The 22,555-nt window shown below is 48.6% G+C and overlaps 1 protein-coding gene across 8 annotated transcripts in view; it reads left to right on the top strand.

Annotated features, from left to right (window-relative positions):
• Window positions 1–22,555, top strand: part of TSPAN9 (tetraspanin 9) — a 1,448,163-nt gene that overhangs the window by 1,391,159 nt on the left and 34,449 nt on the right. For all 8 annotated transcript variants that reach the window (XM_069628285.1, XM_069628282.1, XM_069628286.1 and 5 more), the window contains 3 exons: window positions 10,291–10,392; window positions 15,542–15,673; window positions 15,775–15,858. In XM_069628285.1, the coding sequence (XP_069484386.1) occupies window positions 10,291–10,392; window positions 15,542–15,673; window positions 15,775–15,858 (318 nt within the window). The remainder of the gene's footprint in view (window positions 1–10,290; window positions 10,393–15,541; window positions 15,674–15,774; window positions 15,859–22,555) is intronic.

Genomic DNA, 22,555 nt, shown 5'->3' with positions numbered 1-22,555 from the left:
AAGCCAAACAGAGCACCCACCATCACCGGTAGTCTCTGTGATGTGCAGAAACCCTCGACAAGGTAAAGGGTGGCATGGGAGAGCCAGAGGGGATGAAGAGCAGTTTACCAAGAGGGTGCATGCAGTTGTCCCTAGGCAAATAACACTTAGGTGGCATGGCAGGGCCGGGAAGCCTACAAAATGTTTCCTCCTTGTTGCAGTGGTGGAACGAAGCCCGTTGACCACCAGGGAAGGGTCGCGGACCCCCAGTACCATAAAGAAAACTTGAGGGACACTCCCTCACAATAGTGGCAGGGATAAACCCACTGACAGTCAAATTAGGGTCTGGGCCCCAAAGTGAGAAGGTAATAAAAGTCATCTTCCTCATGGCGGCACTTGGCAGGGCCAAATGGACCAGTTCAAAGAAGAAGAGAAGCTAGGTTTCCGGACCCTCCTAATACTCAGAGTTGGTTGTTGTAGGTGGGAAGCTTAATGAAAAGAAGAACAGGGGAAGGGAGTCATTCCCCCTGGTTGTAAGGAACTGATAAACAAGATACCAGGAGAAGGGAGCCATTCTCATTGTAACCCATACAGGCAGGAAGGTTCAGAAAAGCCTGGGGAAGGGAGTCATTCCCCCGGGCTATATGAGACTGGACGCCAGGAGAAGAGACACATTATCCTGGCCCACCAACAAAGTATTGTTTGGAACTTTACTACCATGGAAAGAAGCCATTCCCCCTGACAATGTGTGCAGCACAATACTGTTCTAAGATTTGGGAACTGTTCAACAAACTATGAACCATAACCCAGGAGATGGGAGTCTTTCTCCTGGGGTCAGAAGAGTACTGACTTATTCTTTAGCTTCTAGTGTAAGGGACAGAAATAAGGTTTTCCTGACACAGAATGGTGCACACTTTTGAGTTGACAAGACATCCTGGCAGACACCTTATCTTTAGTTGAGGCAGGGAAACCCCTCCTAGGAATAGGGATAGGTTGTTTTTTTCTTGATTTATTGTGTAAATTAAAGTCTTTAGCCCCAAACATGCCACATTTGTGTTAGCCTTCTTCTTCTGCACCCCTACAGCAGGGTGACTCCATCCATCTGGTAGGCCCCCTTGTATAAATTGTCTGAGTGCCCATTGTTTGAACCAGACGACAGTCTGACCGAACGGCCATTAGATTAAAGTAGCAGAATTGGACATTTCAGTGAACAAGGCACACATGCCACAGCACCACACTGCAGCCATCCCTGGAAGTTCACCTCCAGTGCAGAGCCGCAAGGCAATGCATTTTGAGTATTCAAATGAAACCACATGTTTGCTCCAGAGAATGGTCTTTGTTTTATATGGCAGTGCTATTTTATGCATAGCTTTTCAAACCATGACCGACACCTCTCAAGGATGCCGACAAACACATACGCATTTCACCCTCTCTAAGGGTCAGATCTGTGTGGTATAATCTGGCATCCTTATGATTCCAGCATTGGATTATGTTTAGCAAACACCATCAATGCTGTGGTGGGTTTACAGATATATGAAAGAATCCTACTTGAAATGTAAGGTGGCATCGCATAAAGGGCGCTGTGGCATGCTCATTGCCCCTCTGAGGCCTGTCGGACCTCCGGCGTGTTAAACGTATGTTTCTATTTCCAGCGCTTTTGCAATGAATAAGCATTGGTTCACTTCTTGGGTGCTGCAGTGAGAGGAAGCCACAAGGAGCAGGGGGTGGATAACGGGGGCTTTGAGGGACAGTAGTGGCTGGTTCATCTCATCAACACTGATCCGTGAATATTTGATATTTGTGGGTCACTAAGCTATGATTCCTGACCTGATAATTGTGGACCAGTTTTTGGGGGTTCATTTGGGTTTACAAAAGAGACTCAGCTTTAAGTGATATGTCCAAGTTCCATTTCAATATACTGTGGTCATTTGAATTGTGTGACTCTTCTTGACAGACGTTCTGCTGGCACTAACAATCCTATTGCTTACTACGGAATTCTCATCTGGCAATTCCTACGGACGTTCTCTTTGATACTTACTGCAACCCATATATCAGAAGATGTGACCTCCTTGCTCATTCAGTGCAGATGGTCCTGGACATAGAGTTTTGGAATCATGTGTTTTGCCACAACTTGTACTAATGGCCCTCTTCTCAAAACAGCAAACGTAACCTGTTGCTATGGTGATGTCGTTATTGTCCGGAGCCTCATTGGAAACGGTTTGGAGTAAACCCATACATGCCAACACTATCCATTCCATTCGGGTGATGGTAGTCCAGTCCTGGTTTTCACTTTGCGTCCTGGGATTTGTAGTGGTGGAGTTCCCTATTATGAATCCAGGACCTCAATTCCTAGAATGCAAAATAATTAAAACCTGGTCTGGAATGGTGTCTATCGAATGGTTTGGACAATGTTAGCATGTATGTAAACCATCCATGTGTTGCTAACTTCAATTTTGCTCTGGCAGACCACCGCGAGCAGTGTTCCTTTAAAAGGAAGCACGTATAGCTGGTGTACATAATGTTTAAAGCGAGCAGCTGAACATAGTTACTGGCTGGATCAGTGGCTTAGTAAATGGCCTAGGCTGCCTTCAACTCCAGGCCGAAATAATAGCATGCCATTCAGGTTAAAGCTCTGTTATCAGGATGAGGGCATTTGAAGCGCTATTAGGCTACTATGAAATTGATTGCTTTGTGCCTCTTGTTATTCAGGAGAGCGATTATAGAATTCTGCATGAGCAAGAAGCAGTCAACCTACTATAGCTTCATGAAGGAGCTAGTAAGATGCGCAGCATTAGAAACAGTGATGCTTAAATAAAATGTATCCATGGGTGGTACCAGAGGACTGGGCGTGCCTGGATCTACTCCAGGTGAGGAAACATGGGGGTCCTCCAGGAGATGGGACGTCCCCCTCCACAACCCAGCTTAGATGCCCCATCAACATGTTCAGAGCTGCTGGAGCATGCCATGCGCCAACGAGAATAAGGTTTGCCTTTCCTCCTTCCCCTGTTGGTGGCTCCTCGCTCCCTTGTTTCTCTGCTCCCTAACCTTGTTCTTCCCGTTATGATTGTAAAGGGCTCTGCTGCTTCCTGAAGCTAGGTCTGCACTCAATAAATACCCTAATGATGATGATAATGATAGATGGTAATGGTTGGATTTGGTGGTGGGTGGGGTGTTAACAAGCAGAGGAATTGCTGGGCACAATGACCTATATGCAGAGTTTGGTAAAACCGCCTGACACAACCCCAGCGACTCTTACACTGCAGATCTCCTTTCTACATCTGTGCATTTGATGTGTTAATATTACATTTTCATGGAGTAAAGGCAGAATACAAATACATGCGAGTTGTTACCATTGAAATCCCACGAGACCGTTCCACAATACACTGTGGCTTGATTAAAAGCCTTGCATAAAGTATGCTGTGCTTAATAAAACATGAACTTGAACAAATTCATGCATTCTGAATTGCACAAAAGAATAAGTGTAGTCATTTTTCCCAGAAAAAAAAAGAAATGATTATTAAGTCTGTGTAAGTTACAGGGCAACATTGTCGCTGCTGTTGGATGTTCATATGCTCTTCCCCGCCCCATTACACGTTGTTTAAGGATTTCTGAGCTCTCTGCATGACACTCCAATGGAGAATTAAGAACACTGAAGGAGAAATGAATGGATGATATTGTAATATGTAGCATGCATGGTTCATGCAGGGAGTTTCTACAGTACAAACGTGGTAGCCATGGGAGTATCCGGAGAGCGTTTCCTGCATTGCTGAGAAGTATTCAGGCACGCAGGATAACCATTGATGCATTGCCATTACAAGCGGTGAGTTTCAAAACCTGCGCACAAGGAACTACTCAGAAGGCCTCATTGATCGACTATCAAATTAAGTTGATGACCCTAATGCAGTGGTTTGCAACCTTTGGCTCTACAGATTTAGTGTACAACTCACATCAGCCCTGGACATCAAGAGTGAGGGATCATGGGAGCCTTAGTCCAAAACGTTTGCAATTTGCAGGCCCATGCCCTAATGTAAACTGTTGCGGTGACTTGCACTTCATTGGGTCAATTGAAACCTTCCCAACCATCTCAGTGATGATGTTGGCTATTTCAATGCTTGACACAAGCATATCGTTCTCCCTATTTTAAAACAGATCTTGAAATCGGCTTTCATGGTCTGACCAATACACCTAAACGTGAAATCATCAATCCTGTTCCTCGCCTGCCTAATTCGATGTTGGCTGCATTGAAATTTAAACTTCTAATGCTGACCCGGGAGGCTAGTTCGGGGCCAGCACACTCGCCTTGAAACAAGACCGATGCTTTGCAGCACAGGTTTGATCCCAGTACGGGGCTTAGAAGATGGAGGAAGGAGTATAGCATTAAAGACGATACGAATCACCCATGAAATAAAATTAAAAAACTATAGTATGTGGCCAGGCCCTGCAGTATGTTTGTTATTGGTATATTTATTGAGCGTAGTCCTAGAATCAGGAAACACAGAGCTTTACAAGTGTAAGGGGGAAGTACACAGTGAGGAAAACAGAGATGAAAGGGAGTGGGGACCTAACAATTGGGGGAAGGATACGGTGTGCAAGATGGCAACTAGGGATCTTCAAGCAACCAGGCTAGAAAACAGAGGGGGAGCAGATCACCCAGTCTAAAGTTAGGTGAGAAGCGGTGGGGGCGTGGACCTAATTGTGTTGAGTGTTGATTACTTGATAAAAGGAAAAATGGTTGCGAAAAACAATATTGATGTACATTTCAAATCGTGAGGGCTTCTGGGTAAGTGGCTAGGTGGTGATTAACTTTGTTGGTGTGGATGATGACAGAGCCTGTTAGCAAATTATAGCAGTGATCTGGTGTTGGCAAAGCTTGGGTCGTGTCTTTGTAGGGGAGTGTAGGCTCCCTCTAAGTCTGCGCCATTTGGATGAAAAGGCACAGTGCATGGTTATTTTGAGTTTGCTCTAAGGGATCATGAGGCTGGTTTGGGAGAGTGGGTCATTTTGAGGGGAAATTTAGTTGGTGTTTTGCTGTTGTCATAGAGATATGTGTGCCTTAGGCAGACCCTTTTCTAAATGTGTCTGGCTTCTACTGGTTCTAGTGGGTGATATGGATGAGGCGAGTATGGGTAAGGATAGCAGTGGGTGGGCAGAATAGGTGACAAGTATTATAGATAAAAGCGGTAATGAAGGAACCAGGGATGTCTGTCAATGTGGCATTGCAATATTCATGGTACCATTGACTTCATGGCCACCCTGAAACATGTGGTGTTAATGGAGATGCAGTTTTCCCAAAAACGATTGGCTGCAGTTTGCCTTAGGTTCTGATGTGGTCTAGCAAGGATTCAGAAATAGAAAATTGAAAAGGTCACGATTTAATTTTGGAGGACAACAGGCTCCTCGTTGGCAGCGTGAGGAATGGGACTTTGGGTAGGAATCAGAGTATGGAACGGGAGGGGATCGGTCTTTTAACGGTGCTTGATGTCAATACAGATGTAGATGGATGTGTTGGATTCCATGTTGCCCATATGCTGAGTACAATACTACTCACTTGCTCAGGGGTGTATCCAGGGACTTTGAGCTCCAAGCAAATCACGCTATGCACCTGTGATGGGATGACTGATCACGAGGGCCTCCTCCATACTCTATTTCCTTGAAGGCATGCAGGGAGCTCTATCTAGAAAGGCATGTAGGTTGGTCTTTCCTTCAATCTTTATCGGCTCTTCCACCCTGGCAGTCTTCTTGGTGCTGCCACAGCACACGGAATCATTAATGGTAGAAGCAGAAAGGTTACTGTTTGGGTGGATGCTTATTATAACTGTGTTGTGTTGCTAACAGTACTAGGTTTAGGACCGTAATTTCGATCCTCAACTGGCAGGAGAGGTAGTGCCTTTTGGGTCTTGTCCCAAAATGGGATCTCTTATATGGTCAACGGAATAGATAGTAAATCTGCTGGAATACTGCCCAAAGGAATTACCGTTAGCACCACTTGGTCCAGTGGAATTACCGCCAGATTGCATGTGGTGATGGCAGAGTTAATCCCCATTTTCTGGGAGTACATTGGACTCGGTGGGGCATTTTTGGCAGAATTGGGGGAGCATTTACCAGCCTGATGCTGGAGGTAAATCCCCCACTCCAGTGCCATACTCCTAGTACGGCAGTGCGGGAAAAGTGGCAGTAATTCAGTTGCCGCCAATTTATTTTCCTGCACCACCATACATGTAATGAGCCACACATTGTTCTGAATCTGGGTAGAGGCACATTAGGGCATAATTGTAACTTTACGTTCCAGAGGCAACCTTTCCTAAACATCCTTTCACTCTTCATGTCTACTATACTCAAAGAAATGTAATTTCTGGCCTACTGCAGGAGAAGAAAAATGTGCACTGCATTATTACACGAGAAGAATCTAATTTATTTGGTTCCCGTTGTTCTCACTAAGGATGCGGTCAACCGTGCTTGTTCCCAGGCGGTTGCGTGTCCGCTCTAATGTTTGGATGGCATACAAGGGTTGCCATCAAAGCCGACCTGAGTAAATGGCGGAGATGAGCCTGGTGCCACACAACTCCAGAGGATGCCTGAGCAGTTGGCAGTCTCAGGTGATGTAACGACTCCCGCACTGAACGGTGCCAGGAATCCCTGAGACCACAGACCGGGAAAGAATGGAGCAGAAGGTACTGCCGAGAAGCAGAGCTGAAAAGAACGCGCTGAAAAAAAGAATTGCCTACAAATGTCATTTGTAATGAGCAGGGGTGGACTGGCCTATAGGGAACCCTGGAGATTTCCCAGTGAACCCCTGCACCCTGCAGGGGGTGGACTGGCCTATAGGGAACCCTGGAGATTTCCCAGTGAACCCCTGCACACTGCAGGGGGTGGACTGGCCTATAGGGAACCCTGGAGATTTCCCGATGAACCTCTGCACCCTGCAGGGGGTGGACTGGCCCATGGGGAGCCCTGGAGATTCTCTGGTGAACCTCTGCAACCTGGCCTTTTTTTGTGTGGTAACCTATTTTATTTCCACATTTTCTCACAGAAAAAAAATAGGTCTTGCTGAAAATGGGGTCATCATGACTTCAGCGGTAGCACGGCTGCTGACGGAGTCATGCATTTTTCGGCGCCCAGGAATGGGCAATTACCGGGGCATTAAAGCCAGAAAATATTACTCCCCAGTTCCATTGGACTCAATGGGAATTGGGAGGATGTATGCACCGGCACCATTCATGAATGGTGCCGGTGCATCCGTCAAGGTCTGCGAGCGGGTGCCGTTCCGTACGCCAGGTCAGACCTGGAGGGCTGAAAGGCACCCGCTCGCGGAACTCGTAGTTTGCCAGTCCGGAAACAACGGTAGCGGCAAGCTTACCCATACCGTTGTTTCCGGACTGGCAAACTTATAATGAGACCCAATGTGTAATTTGGGACCACTTTGAATATTATTCCCAGGGCATCTGTTGGTTCCCAGTCGCCCCCCTGAATGGCTGTATACCACTATTGCTCCGACCAGCACCTGCTTATAACAATATATCTAACCAAGGTTGAGAGTGCATGCACGTACACATCAGACTGGCACAGTATGCCCACCGCTGCAAGGCTTAGCAGATTCTCACTGGTGGGCACAACTGACATTGTGATGCTTCCTCGTGTGGCCTACTTTAAATGTGTTCATAATAATAATACTTTTTTCATTTATATAGCACTTTAATCAAAACACTCTACGTGGAACATTTACATAAAATTATTATCGCCCAACCAAAGTTCATACTCATGTATCGACCTTGGAAGGAGGAAAGGCTGAGTTTGCCTTGCCAGGATTCGCACCTGCAAATCCCACACAGCGAGCGCTCAACCTCCTGAGCTATGATGTTAGCAGATGATGCTAATCTGTTTAGATTTTCTTGAAGTTAATATGCCCATTTTCCGTTTTCAAACTGTTCCATTTCTGTGACTCATACAGCATTCATGAAGAGGTCATGTATGCATGCTTTCAAATAAAGAACATACTTGTCTAGTAACATAATGGATCTGATCATTTCTATTATGCCCAAATAGTTTCCATGCACTTTTCCCCTCCCCCTCTCCCATGCACTTGCACGTTCCCAATATCACCGGGCCTAGTAAGAACGTTCTTTTGTTCTCCCTTGCTCCTCCTCCCTTGCCTCGTCGCGCTCTGAAACACTTGTGTACGAGCGCGATAGAAATAAAAAATCATATCATATCACATAGAAAGATTGCCACCTCATATTTATTTTTCAAAGTGTGGGCTCCGGTTTGCTCTGATATCCTTGCCATTCTGTGCCCCTGAAGTCTCATGGTGTATTACTGTCAACAGTGTTCTAATTTCACTCTAAGCTTGTCCCCAATACTCCATACTTACGCTTGCCAGGCTGAGAATGCCATTGTGTGCCTTGATTGATGATGGCATGGCATCCAACATGGCAACCCTGGCATATATTAAAGTGCTCTGCTCAGTATGTTTAATATTTAGTTGGCAGGTGACTCGTTTCATTTACTGGCACTAATTTCCGAATAGCTTGCAGGCCACAGCATACTAGTATGTTTTCAACTACAATCCATAAGTTTTAAAACCATAAACATCACGCACTGTCTTCATATTACATGTGATAAAGATGTATATGCCAAGAACTGTTAAACAAATGTGTGAGTTCAGTAGGAGGGGCTCCTTACTGCTTATCTACAGTTGCACTCTTCCTGGCTTCTCTTCTTAGATCTGGGAAGAGATTCCCCCTTTAAAAATATAAATACTTTTTTAACTCCTTGCCTCCCACCCTATTGAACCTGGATATTTGCTCCCTCACCTGAACTTCTTGTTAAGTGTACCCAAGCCATACTGAAATTGATCAAATGTAAAGCCTGCACGGGTTAGTGATGGCCAGGGAGTGTGAGGAGGACGTGTAGGAGATTACTGTTAGTCATTCTGCATCAGTGTACCTTTTTCTCCTCTCGTTGCTTCTTTCATGAAACGTCCATCAAGGCAGCATCAAGTCCAAGGTCATCACTACCCGAAACAGTCCATGTCTTAGAAGCCATATCTGCGCATACAATGGAACAAGATGGCACACAGGCAGCAATGTCACCCACTGGTGGGAGACTGCCCCGCAGATGGTCCCCCGCTCCGGCACTGGTTTCTGCATGCGCCAACTCTGGTGTGGTCTCCCACCACCTCCCCGATTGATCCCCACTCTGACGTGCCATGTTGATACCATAGAATAAAAGCTGTGGTAGCAGGGTACTCACTCTCTCCCGCTGCTACCTTTGCCAGTGCTCCACGTGAAGTGTCAATATGGCACTGCACATACAAGATTCGAACATAGAGGTGTATTTGACCTCTTTGGTGCTTGGGGATGCAGTAAGTGCCAGCTCGTGCCAGCTCTTTCACTGCCTAGACCTCCCTGTACAGTGCCATGCTAAGAAGGGGAACTGGGTACAGCCCGAGCAGCAGCAGACAAGGGAGATTTTGCTTTTAAACACACGTGTTCCATTCAGCACTGGTGCTTTGGGAGGAAGACTGCAGAGATCATGCCGCCACATGCGATAGGAAGATGTGCAGTGATTTAATTGCATGCTATACATCCTAGACCTTTTTCAGTGCAGAATGTGAATCGCAAAGAGATATAATTGAAAAATATACAGATAGCAAGTTTAGAAAAAGGAATAGGTGTTATTTGGGGGGTTGGAGGCTGGTGGGAGGCTGCCAGGTGTCTCCCTCCGCCCCTATTATTTAGCAGATGCCCTGAATTAAACATTGGATAAAAATGAAACATGCACTGAGAATCTGCTCTAAAAATATTCGGAACCAATAGGAAATGTCATCTATAGCAGCTGCCGCAGATTAAGGTTTGGTTGCACTGTGCTAAAAGAACATTTAGAACAGTTCCTGGTCCTAACTTGACCTCTGCGAGGACACACTCCTTTCACAATGCTCCTCAAAAAAATGCGAACATGACAACTGCCATGGCCCATTCGCTTAACATCACACGAGTCTTGCATCCCTCGGCCAAGCACCAATTGCAATGCTTCAGAACAGAATTCCACAACCCCATGTCCACATTGTTCTTTCTGTCGGCTAAGTTATAAGCTCTCCGAGGGAGCTTAAGAACTCTCTGGGCAGACCTCAAAACGAGGCGCTGTCCTTGACACGTGTTTTGCTCCAGCTGTAGGAACGCCCTGTCGGATTGCAGAGGCAGAACGTAAGAAATGGCGGGCACCGGTTGCAGCTGTGCACTGCCTTCTAAAAGCATGCTCGTGTGTGAAAAGACGGCCGTGTAGTCAACCCCCTTGTGTTTCCTCCTCTCCTAGGTGAATGAAAACGCGAAGCGCGATCTGAAGGAAGGCCTGCTGCTCTACAACACCGAGAACAACGTGGGGCTAAAGAATGCCTGGAACATCATTCAAGCAGAGGTAGGATTGCGCCAATCACTGGAGGGGGTCAAAGGGCACACTTTATTCCCACATCTAGCCGTATAACTAATGTATATGTGATATCCTTGGCTCTTAATGGAGTTTGCTTCTACGAATATGGACACGTTTTACCTTTCGTCTTTTAATGATATGGGTGAATTAAATGTACTTGATAGGTTCCTGGCTTTTTATTAATGCCATTTATGCATTCGAATAAACGCAGTGAATTATTTTATGCCCATTTTAAATACATTTGCCTGAAATAGGCTAATTTGGCTCGCACATTCTCGCTGCGCCGGCTCACATCTGCCTGGTTTAACTGGTGTATCATATCAATAGTGCCTCGATGAAATGGGATCCCTTCCAACCGCATGAGAGATTTTCCATGGAAAACGTAATTGAAAAGGATGAAGGAAACAGCATTTCTGGCTGCTTTGTTGTGTATTTCTTCAGGCGTGTAGTGTGCCGTGAGCGCCGGATCCCAAGCATGCTCTTTTAATCAAGCACAGTTAAACTTCTAAAATGCTAGCAGATGCCAACATGGACGGTGGGATGGATGGTACCCGGCTTCTCTGAGTGAGGGGAGGGGATACCATTTCAAAGCAAGCAGAGTGCACCCGAACGCCAGTAATCTACTGGGGTCTATATTTACAAATCCAGTGGTTTACGGAGCAGGTGGTATGGTGCGCGCTAAACTACGCCGGCTGCTTCCATACCATGATTTGCCTTCTCCTCTTCCAAGGGAGATTGATCAAATAAACCGTTGGCTTAGAAAGAGTGCATCAATTATTTGAATGTATGCGCCCCCCACTTGCTTTGAACCGGGCTTCTGTTCCAAGGAGGGTTCAGTGACTTCCCCTTCTCTTGGCACTGATTCAGCAGCCTATTCCAACTTTTTGGACAATCATGGACATGCTCTTCCCACCCTGAGGCTTCATATTGCACATTTGTCCAAGAAAACCTGCAGCTGGGAGGATAGCCGGGCAACATGGTTTGCATTGGAAGCAAGACAATGCGAAGCAGCACAGGATCTAATCCTGAGGATAGCCGGGCAACATGGTTTGCCTTGGACGCAAGACAATGCAGAGCAACACAGGTTCCAATCCTGAGGATAGCCGAGCAACATGGTTTGCCTTGGACGCAAGACAATGCAGAGCAACACAGGTTCCAATCCTGAGGATAGCCGAGCAACATGGTTTGCCTTGGACGCAAGACAATGCAGAGCAACACAGGTTCCAATCCTGAGTATAGCCGAGCAACATGGTTTTCCTTGGACGCAAGACAATGCAGAGCAACACAGATTCCAATCCTGCTCCCGTGATTGGATATTGGTTTCGGGTATTCAGCGCGCTATAAAAGAGTAATTCATTCATTATATGCCCAATAAGGGACACCAAGGTGATGAATCCCTGTTCAATTCTCAATAGTATTGTTGTGTAAATATTTATTTTACACGACTCAAGGCTTCACTGTATGGTTGAACACGCTTCTGTGAAACTACATCCCTTACTTAAACCTGAGCCGTATCTAAAGAAATGGGTAAATGGCGAGTAGAGCAATGGCTTTAGAGGAGAAACTGCCAATCTGACCCTACTCCACATGCAGCGTGTTTTTTGTTTGCTGCTGCTTGAGCTGCAACAGTTCTTTCCCCGTGTTTACTTTGTTACCCGAAATGTGTTGTGAAAAACCTATGTAAAGCCAATTTTTTTTAAATAGGTCAAAACCCTTTCTACATATGCAGAGCCCTTTAGTAGCAAGCCCTGGACGTTCACCGCCAAATCAGAGCCACACAGCAATGCATCTTGGGTATGCAAATTAGATGAAACGCTTGCTTTTTTGCTGCATGCATAAAATGGTCCCAGTCTAATGGGGCAGTGCTATTTTATGCATAGCTTCATCAATCCAATGCCAAAGCTCTGAAGTTTGTAACTACCAGCCACATACTCATTTCACCCTAAACGGGGATCATCAGAGTGGTATGGGTTGACATCCTTGTGATTGGACCATTGGGGCATGTTTACCATACACCATGAATATAATGGTGGGTTTAAAAAAGCAGACTAAATCAGTTGCGCTTGTAATGTGAGAGTAGTATTGGTCCTTTCCGCTACAAAAACACGCAAGTGCTGCCGAGGAGCCACAACTGGATTTTCCCACAGACCAGAGCCATACAAGCAAGCAAACCTTTCACATAATGTTCATACCCATGATGCATTGCCATGCGAGTCGGACCGGTCAATGAATTTCCATTAATGGCTATCAGGAGGTGCTGGGTTGTGTCTCATTAGTTGAAATGGCTTATATATGGAGTGCAGGTTTAGGGGGGCCAAAATCACTCCATTAAGTGGAGACAATCAAGGTCTGCCCAGTACAGAGGGAGAGCAGACAGCAAAGACCATTGGACCTGCTCATAGTTTTTGTCCGATACCGTAGATTTAACCGAATTCAATTTAACCTAAGGGGAAGTGACCAAATCTATTTGACTGAAAATGGTAGGTAATGTGGTATACGTGTAGTGCATATTGGGTGGGGTGTGGAGTAAAGCTAAAAGTCAGGGTAGGGATGGAGGAGGGGGGGTATTTCTCCCCCGCATTAAAAAATGTTTTTAAAAAGTTAATTTAGATTTTCAGTAAAATGGATTCGGTCACTTCTCCATTAGCAAAAATATTTTCGATAAAATCTACCGCATCCGTTTGTGTCAGTAGCACCCTGTTGGATGAGTGAGGAGGAACTGCCACAAAGCAGGCTGAGAATGAGACGATTGCTCCAACGTGGGACCCTAACATAAAGACAGCCTACCACAATGAAGGTCAGCCGCAACACACCCCCTTCCGTGGATCCTTCCGTGGAGGCCCGAAAGAGGAGAAGTTGCTTGCTTCTTCATGAAGCTAGTTGCGCTGCTCCTGCCAAAGTCCATTAAAGTCCATTATGACGTAGTGGCACCACCCTCCACTGGAAGGAGACCCCGTGTGTTGGTAGGAACGAGGATAGGGGCATGCCACCTGACCTTGCACCGAGTGTTCTGTTGGAGAGAGGAGTGCCGGGAACCAGAAGTCTGGGAACTAACACTAGCCTTCCAGCGAGCCTGCCTGCTGACTGCAGGCACCGGCACATGGATGAAGGAAGCATCCTCCGAGTCCATCCCATGTGTACAGCTCTTTGGTGTAGCGAAGGCATAGTAATACAAAGAACGTGTGCTTTCTCTGGTGGAGCAGGAAGCAAATATTGGACCAAAGATGTGGGCCTTCATACCAAGCCCGCTCTAGGCCAAGTGAGGATTCGGAGCGCCTCAGAGGCAGACATTGGCAGCAGTGTGTCCTTTGGAACCCCAGTATGCAGAAAGGTAAATTAACATAAAAATGGGGAATATGTCTCCCATTGCCATCAATTAGCCAACACGGGTCAATGGTCTTGGTGCCCCATAACTGACGTTGACCAAATTAACCTCGGAAACAGCTGCTCACCAGGCGACATTTTATTATTAGTCATTCATGTGTATTTCATGCATGCAAGGCTGTAGGGTTAAGGTTCCCCCTGACTGCCCCAGTGTCTTGTCAGGTGCCAAAATGCAAGAGCCGGATGAGGGAACCACCAGCCTGTATAGAGGACAAGTGAATTCATAGGAATTACAGATGTGTGCATGGACAGTCATAGTTGCGTGGACCAGTTAGTCCACTGCTGGGTGCTCTTCTTCGAGTGCTGTTATTGAGGTGTGGGTGAAATAATGGTGGTAGTTAGGCAAGCTGTCTCACTTGCAGTTTTACCTAAGTTGTATTCAAAGCAATATCGCAACGAAACATGTGTGCCTGGGGAAAAGGCCAGGGCCTAGTCTGATGTTACACAAAAGCTATGTAGTAACCAGCACCACAATCGTGGGCGTCTTTGAAAGTGTTCCTGAGTGCTCATCTTTGAATCACTAGTAATAGTCTGCATTTTAATACTCAGGTAGGCTGTGCCCCGGATCCATCATTACATCCCTAACATTTCATTGCTGCCATTCCCATGGCGGAGCAGCCAATGTCTGTGCCCCATTTTGTTGCATTTTGCCCTAACATTGCAACCCATTTCAGCAGGCCTGGGGTGGGACTCTGCTGCTCTGTAGTCTAGTGAATCTATCAATACTCCTCTCTTTGTTCTTTGACCCGGTTCTATAGTGGACTAAAAGAGGGGTAATTGAGTATTCTGTTTGTTTGTTTTACACTATGTAATCAGTCCCTATTTTGATCAATCCCCCGTAAACAAAAAATCTGGGACCTCCCATTTTTTACTCCTATGCTGGTGGCAGCCTACAGTCACCAGGGAGGGTCAGATTACCCAAGCTGCCAAAACTGCTCCGGGCATATGATCAAATATAGAGTTCAAATGGTAATATGCTGGAAAACCTGGATTCTGTTAAAGAAACCAGTGCATTTTGGTAGCGGCACACAGAAAGCTGAAGGCACGTCTGGGATATTGGTAATGTAATGTACTTCCGCTCCCGAGATTTATACGTATGCAAAGAAATGAAACACTCCACAGCACCTCTAAGAGGAACTATTGGGGGAATAGCACTCTCATTACACGTCGTTACAGCTTTGGACCAAGCCCTTAGCGCCATTGTTCTTTTACCCCCCAAAGGTTCATGGGAGATGTGAGGTTCTGTTGATTGTATGTGTTTTGTGCAAACTAAAAGGATCCTGATGGACAATTGAAAGCGTCAGTCTGTTGATCTGCAGTATAGCAGTGTCGGCACAGCTAAAGAAAGCTGCAATTGTCTCAATCCCATCTCTTTACCCCACTCCATGTACTTCTAAAATGCTTATCTTTTCATTGTGGCTCTCAAACAATATCTGCACCTCCTATAGTTATATAAAATCATTACATGAGGCCATCACTGTTACACTGGAATACACTATTAACTAAATACTGCGCAGGAGGGTCTATTGCACAAAAATCAAAAGGCAATTGTAGGGTTGGTGGTGATGTGACCATGCACTAGAAAAAGGCTGCAACAGGTCGCGTTCCACTATAACCCTGGCCCCTACCAATGTGCAGACCCCGCCTTCACAACGCCTTAATGTTTTATTCAAAATAACTCCCCCGTTAAAGTTTTGGTTAGGCCATTTGCTCAGTGTTCAATTAACATGTGTTCCTACTTTGTGTACTCCAGATGCGCTGCTGTGGGGTTACAGATTATACAGACTGGTACCCTGTACTTGGGGAGAACACAGTTCCTGATCGCTGCTGCATGGAGAATTCACAAGACTGCGGCCATAATTCTACAAATTTGGTGTGGAAAACAGTAAGTTTTCATTCCACTATGTAGAGCTGCCCACGCGCACCAAAGCTACATTCTTTTGTGGTAAACTGAGGGTAACTGTCCCTAAATGTCCTCTTTTTCAGGGTTGCTACGAAAAAGTAGTTCTGTGGTTTGACGACAACAAGCACGTCCTTGGAACAGTTGGGATGGTCATCCTCATAATCCAGGTATTGTTCAGTGAATGACTGGGAGTGGTTAATGCAGACTGTGTTCAGGCTTCGAAAGACTCTGCCTCAGCCTGTACACGAGATGGGTCCAGCCCCAAAGAAATGGTCTCCTATGACATCAACAAGATCTTTTGCAAAAGGACTACACTCGGGTCTCTCCAGAAAGCTTACAGTGGGGTGTTCCACCGCCCCTTGAGAGAAGGTGGGAGAAACACAGACTCCTGACAAGCTCCTCCTACCCTTAGAGAGCAACTCATGTTTGTAAATATTGATTAGGTTTTTCCCCTTGAGAATTAGTTACTTGATTCTTTTATTATAAAGCAGTGTCCACTATGTGCAAATCCATTGTCCTGGGGAATTTGATAAGCCAATAAAAAGCTAAAAGCCTAACATTGAATGACTGATTAAAGGGCTATGGTGCCTGGCTAGAATTCTGATGGACAATATGTGGTTTGTGGCCTTCGCATTGCTTGGCCACTTCTACAGTTTTCCTTAATCGCTTGCATTCTTTGATTTAAAGCAGGATTTGTTTTAAGCTCCAGCAATCCTGTAGAGCGGCAGTTCCATGTAGCCACTATTATGTATTTGAAGAACGATGACCTTACTTTACTGTTGCGCCCCCCACATCATGCCCCTATCAAGAATCAGTGTGGCTGATTCACAAATCGGGTACCTGGAGAAATGCCATTCACTCACTCAGTTTTTCTGTGAATCAAACAGTCTCTCTTCTGGAGCAGGTCAGGAGTACCCGTGCCGTCTTTCTAAATCGGCCACATTGTGATTAAATCTCCTTCTGACACAGAAATGCTTGCCTACATGCGGCTCGTAGTGCCTTTACAACCGGTCTTCTTACACTATCTCTCATTTCTCATGTTTGAAGCGTGCCACCATTTGGGTAGTGCATCGGTAGACCACGTAACGTTCCTCTGCCATGAGTTGCAAAGACCCCTCTTTGTAACTAAGAAAGGGATCTGCAACCTGTGGCTCTGCAGATGTTTTGGACTATATTTTGCCATTGATCATGCTGGCTAAGGCTGATATAGGAGATGTGTCCAAAACATCTGGCTGGCCAAAAGTTGCAGACCCCTGAACTAAAAACGTTTTCCACTTTCTCAGCTGCCTCCTTGCCTTGCCATTTTGAGGTAACTTTGTATTGCAGCTATTTACACCTCGGGGTGCAAATAGATTCTTTTTTTACAAGAGAAACGGGCTCTGCGCATATTGCACATGCCCAATCTCCTGTAAAAAACAAAATGGTGCCGCCAAAGAATTTATAATGGGGACAAAGTCCCTTTTCTTTTTTTATGGCGTCCCGAGTCAGGAGTCCACGCAGAGGAGCGGTGTGGGGGCAGTTGAGGGATGACATGCAGCCCCGAAGAGAGAGAGGGAGGTGATGAGGGGCCAGGGCCAAAAAATGTTGGCCTGCGGGGGAAGGGCATTGGGTGGCTGGTAGAACATGTGCGATACATTGGCATTTCTCACATGTGGTTCTGGCCATCAGCTTGGCTGCGCGCCCTTTCCAGGGTGCGACATATTGCTTTCTGCTTCATCAACATATGATTGCACGCTTGGTCCCCGTTCCCTTTACTTTATAACCCCAAGACTGCTATCCAGGCTTCTACACATATTTGAGGATTTCAGAGTTTCTTGCTAATTTGAATATCTCAAAGCGCTCTAGTATGAGTTGATAATGAATTCAGCGAAAACATCAGCTCTGAATTGTCACACTTTCCTCTTTTGCTTGATAGGTACAGCTCAGTAATGCAGCCTTCCTTCCTTGCAGAAATATCTGTGTGTAATAATATTGTGCAGGTTACATAATATTGAAGAGTTACTGTTTATTAAAAAACCAAGCAGCTCACTTGAAATCTGATTTTGTCTGGCTTGAACAACCGCAGGTGCATCCATTAATAGATTTTGGTCACTGCTTTTTTTAAAATTAAGCTGGGTACACCCGTATCGGTGACATCAGTTTAGCCATCACTGGGTTATACCTCTTGCCTGCCTCTCAAATCCATAAATCATGAAGTAGGGCTACTTGTTCCTTTATCTGGAAATCACCTAAATGTGCTTTTTCACCAGGTCCACTGATTTGGAACTGGTTGTGCCCCTATACGTTCGCTTTTCTGTATATTGTCGCTTTTCATTATATTGTCACTTTACCAGATGTGGCTGTAGAACCATATTTTCTTACGGTAGCACACTTATGTCACTAAACATTTTTATATCATCCCCGGGAATACTGGTCATGACTATGTCCTCGATCAGATCTCACTGCCCACTATCCCTACCCTGCTTATCCCCCCTGCCTTTCTCCCTGCGCCTTGAAGTAGATTATATTACATATGGCACATTACAATAAAAAAACAATTTCTCCAGCATGGGGTCTGGCATGGATTCACATGCTCATGAATATTCCCCGTCGTCAGGCTGGGAATCCTCGGTAAAGAAAAAACCAGTATCAGTTTCGTTTCTGATCTGTCTTTCGTAGCAATAACCAATCACTGGTCTCTGCGTCATACTGACCACTGCCAATGACTGCCCTCTACCTAAGCACCGCCTCTGGCAGCCATCTTCAGATTTTTACCGCACGTTCATGTGTTGGGATCCTCGTGCTATTGCTCTCGAGCGTTAGTGCTATTTTTCGCGCTTTTTTCACAAAAAAACTTCGATTCTTTCGGTCAAAGAGCCTCAAGCTCCACCGATCCTACATCCGATCAACGGGGACCCGTGTCGGATTCATCTGTGCCCCTCAAGGGTGAAGATTTCGTCGAGCTACACTTCGGAGGAATCCAGAAGCTTCTCAGGCCCGGTCTCGGAGATGGCCCAGGAGAAGGGAAGCTCGACGCCCGGAAAGCTGTTCAGGGTCTGCCCTGGATGCCAGCTGCAGAACGTCTTCAAGGAGGATGAACACTCTTTCTGCCTTTACTGCCTTCATGAGGACAAGACGCACGTGGAGAAGGACTGTGCGTTTTGCGGCAACATGTCGGAACGGACCATGAAGGACCGCCATCAACGTCTCGCCAACTGGCTGGAGGGTAAGAGCCCGTCTGGCGAGAAGAAGAAGAAATCCGAGCGGTCTTCTAAGACCTTTGAGGGCGCCCCGGCGACGGGGGCCCAACATAAGGCCAAGCACCGCGAGTCCGCTGGCACCGGGAGCGCCGAACGTTCGGGCTCTACGGGCGCCAGGCAGGGCGCACCCTCCCCGGCACCATCAACCACGAGCCAACGCTCTGGGTCGGGTAAGAGGAAGGCCGAGCACCCGGCGAAGCTCCTGGAGAGGCCCCGGTCGAGCTCTAAGGCAGAGGAGGAGCGTGGCAGTGCCCCCTCCCTCAAGGATAAGGCGGTGAGCGCACCTAAGGTGGTGAAGGCCTTGATCCATCCGACCAAGCCCTCTATCGAAACGGTCGCGGCGGCCCTGGCTCAGCCTGTGGTGGCTGCACCAGTGGTGGCGACCTCAGGGCCCAGAATCTCCCTGCCTCCTCGGAGGGAGTCTTCCTTTGTGCCCATCGATAGGACCCCCGTGAAACCCTCCGTGGGGAAGAAGAAGGGGGGTCAGGGCGTCGTCGGAGATTCGGCCTCAACCTCAGAAGAGGAGCTGATCGAGGTCTTAAGCCACGGCCTAGGCGTGGAAGAAGGCCAGCCCGTCGGAATGGACCCCGACGCAGGTGACGACGACGACATCGTCGAGGATACCGACGGGGCCCCTGCCCGCCCGTCGGATTCCCCTCTGCCAGCACCGCAAGACAACTCGGCGGCCATTTTGTTGGCCATACAGTCCTTATGCTCCGAGATAAGGACGAGGCTACCGTTACCGACGGAGGAACCTCTCCCGTCGGGGGATCCAGAACCGGGACCTTCTGGTGTTCCCCCTACCAAGAAAAGAAGGATCCATCCACCACCTCCTTTTCAACCGTCGCGCCCCGTCCAGCCCTCCTCCCCGTCCACCCGAGGGGATGATACGGGGACTGACACGGCAGCGACGGGTACGGACGACGAGGCATACGACGAGGATTTTCCGTCGTCGCCTCCCACCAGGGCTTCTCCGCCCGACGAGATCGGATCTTTCCACTCCATGATCTCCAGGGCTTCCGAGCTTTTCCAACTCTGCCCTGAGGAGAAGAAAAAGGAAGGCTTCCTTTATCAGCGGCGCGAGGCCAAGAGGAAGACGGTCCTCTCAGTGCCTCTGTTGGACGACATTTGGGATGAGGGCCTTTCCCTCCTCAAGAACCCTTCCACGACGCCAGCTAGAAGAGACCGGTACGAGAAAAAGTACCGGGTCCCGGACACGGCCCCCCTGTGCCTCCGGGCGCAGCCTACCCCGGACTCCGTCGTCTCCGCGGCAGCCAGGAAGAAAGCGGGGGGGGGTGCGGCCTCCACATCGACTTCCCCGCCGGACGGCGAGGGAAAGAAATTGGATGCTATGGGACGTAGAGTCATCTCGTCGGCAGCGACGACGATTAAAGCGGCCAACGCCTTGGCTATCGTGGCCCGCTATGACAGGGAGCTCTGGTACAAGATAGCTCCCCTGCTGGATTTTCTGCCGGACGACAAGAGGGCGGAGGCCCTTGAGATCCTGCAGGAAGGTGAGGTGGCCTCGGACCACGCCATCACCGTGGCGACGGACATCGCCGACACCGGGTTCCGCCAGCTGGGCAACGGCGTTTACCTTCGACGTCGTGGATGGCTCAAAGCTACGGATTTCCGGCAGGACGTCCAGACCAGAGTCCTGGACATGCCCTTCGACGGGAACAACCTGTTTGGGAAGACAGTGGACGATTCCCTTCAGGCCATCAAGGCGGATACTGAGACGGCCCGGGCCCTTGGAGTCCTGCAACGACGGACGCCCTTTCGGAGCGGCGGAGGCAAGGGCGCCTCCAAAGGTTCCGGCGGCGGTTTCGCTTCCTACCGTCAAGCGGCCCGCTCGTCGTCGCAAGAGGCCTACAGAGGACGAGGCAAGTCTAGCGGACCCCGCCGTCGTCGCCAAGGAGGTCAAGGCGGCAAGGCCGCGCCCAAGCAGGATTGAACCGGCCGTGGGGTCGGGCCCCCACCGAAGCACCCCGGTGGGAGGCCGGCTGGCGGGCTTCGTCAGCGTGTGGGAGTCCATCTCCACCGACCGTTGGGTGCTGGACGCCCTGGCCCGGGGCCACGCGCTCGAGTTTCAAAGAAGGTGCCCGCGCGTCCCCCCCGTGGCCAGGAAAGAACTTCACGTCCCTCAACTTCTCCTGGAGGTAAAGGCGATGCTCAGAAAAGGCGCCATCGAACTCGTCCCAAAGAGGCTTCGGGGCTCCGGAGTCTACTCGAGATACTTCCTCGTGAAGAAGAAGACGGGAGGATGGCGCCCCATCCTGGACCTGCGACGTCTGAACAAGTTCATCAAGGCGCAGAAGTTCCGGATGGTCACCCTCCAGCACGTCCTGGGTCAGCTGGAGGAAGGAGACTTCCTATCGTCGTTGGATTTGGAGGATGCCTACTTCCACATTCCCATCCTAAAGGGGCACCGCAAATTCCTCAGATTCGTGGTCCAAGGGCGTCATTACCAGTTCAAAGCCCTTCCCTTCGGACTACGGTCGGCACCCAGGGTATTCACCAAGTGCCTCGCACCGGTGGCGGCGCAGCTGCGCCGCGAGGGGATTCACGTCTACCCCTACCTGGACGACTGGCTCATCCGCGCCAAGACGAGGGAGCTCGCCGTGGTCCACACGGCAAGGACCGTCCAACTCCTCACGGACCTGGGATTCTCCGTGAACTACGCCAAATCCCACCTGGTGCCCGCGCAAGTCGCACTGTTTCTGGGAGCCAGGCTCGACACAGTGTCCCTTCTGGCCTCCCCGTCGGAGGAGAGGACCAGGACCATCTTGGGCAAGGTGCAACGGATGTTGGTGGCCGACGCGGCCAAAGTGAGGTCCATCAAGTCCCTCCTCGGGATGATGTCTTCCTGCATCTACCTCATTCCCATGTGCAGGCTCCGGATGCGCCCGTTGCAAGAATTCCTGGATGCGCGCTGGATCCAGACGACGGGCAGCTTCGAGGAAAGGATCAAGCTCGACAAGAGTTTCCGACGAGCGATACGGTGGTGGGGCACCCGCGCGCATTTGACGGCGGGCATGGACTTCCAGACCCCAGCCCACCAGGAGACCGTGACCACGGATGCCTCCCTGGAAGGGTGGGGAGCGCACACCGAAAATCTGCACGCAAGGGGACTCTGGCTCCCGACGGAGAAGTCCCTGCATATCAACGTCCTGGAGCTCCGTGCAGTGTTTTGGGCCCTCAGGTCCTTCCTTCCGTCCCTCAAGGGCAAGGTGGTGAGGATCTTCACCGACAACACCACCACCATGTTTTACATCAGGAAACAGGGCGGAACCAGGTCCCCAGCGCTGTCCAAGGAGGCGCAGGACCTGTGGCATTGGGCCGTTGCCCAAGGGATTTTTCTAGTGCCGTTTCATCTGGCAGGGATAAAAAACACCATCGCCGACTCACTCAGCAGGGAGCTGCGCTCGTGCCACGAGTGGGAACTACGGCAGGATCTGGTGGATCGCCTCTTCCGACGGTGGGGCACACCCCAGATCGACCTGTTCGCGACGGCGACGAACACCAAGTGCCGGAGGTTCGCCAGCAGGTTTCCCCAGACGAGGAGCATGGGCGATGCTTTCTCGTTCCCCTGGGAGGGCCTGTTCCTCTACGCGTTCCCTCCCTT

The sequence above is a fragment of the Ambystoma mexicanum genome, chromosome 12, assembly GCF_040938575.1.
Source record: "Ambystoma mexicanum isolate Mex_15411 chromosome 12, UKY_AmexF1_1, whole genome shotgun sequence".
Lineage (NCBI taxonomy): Eukaryota > Metazoa > Chordata > Amphibia > Caudata > Ambystomatidae > Ambystoma > Ambystoma mexicanum.
This window is presented reverse-complemented; position numbering and strand designations above follow the sequence as displayed.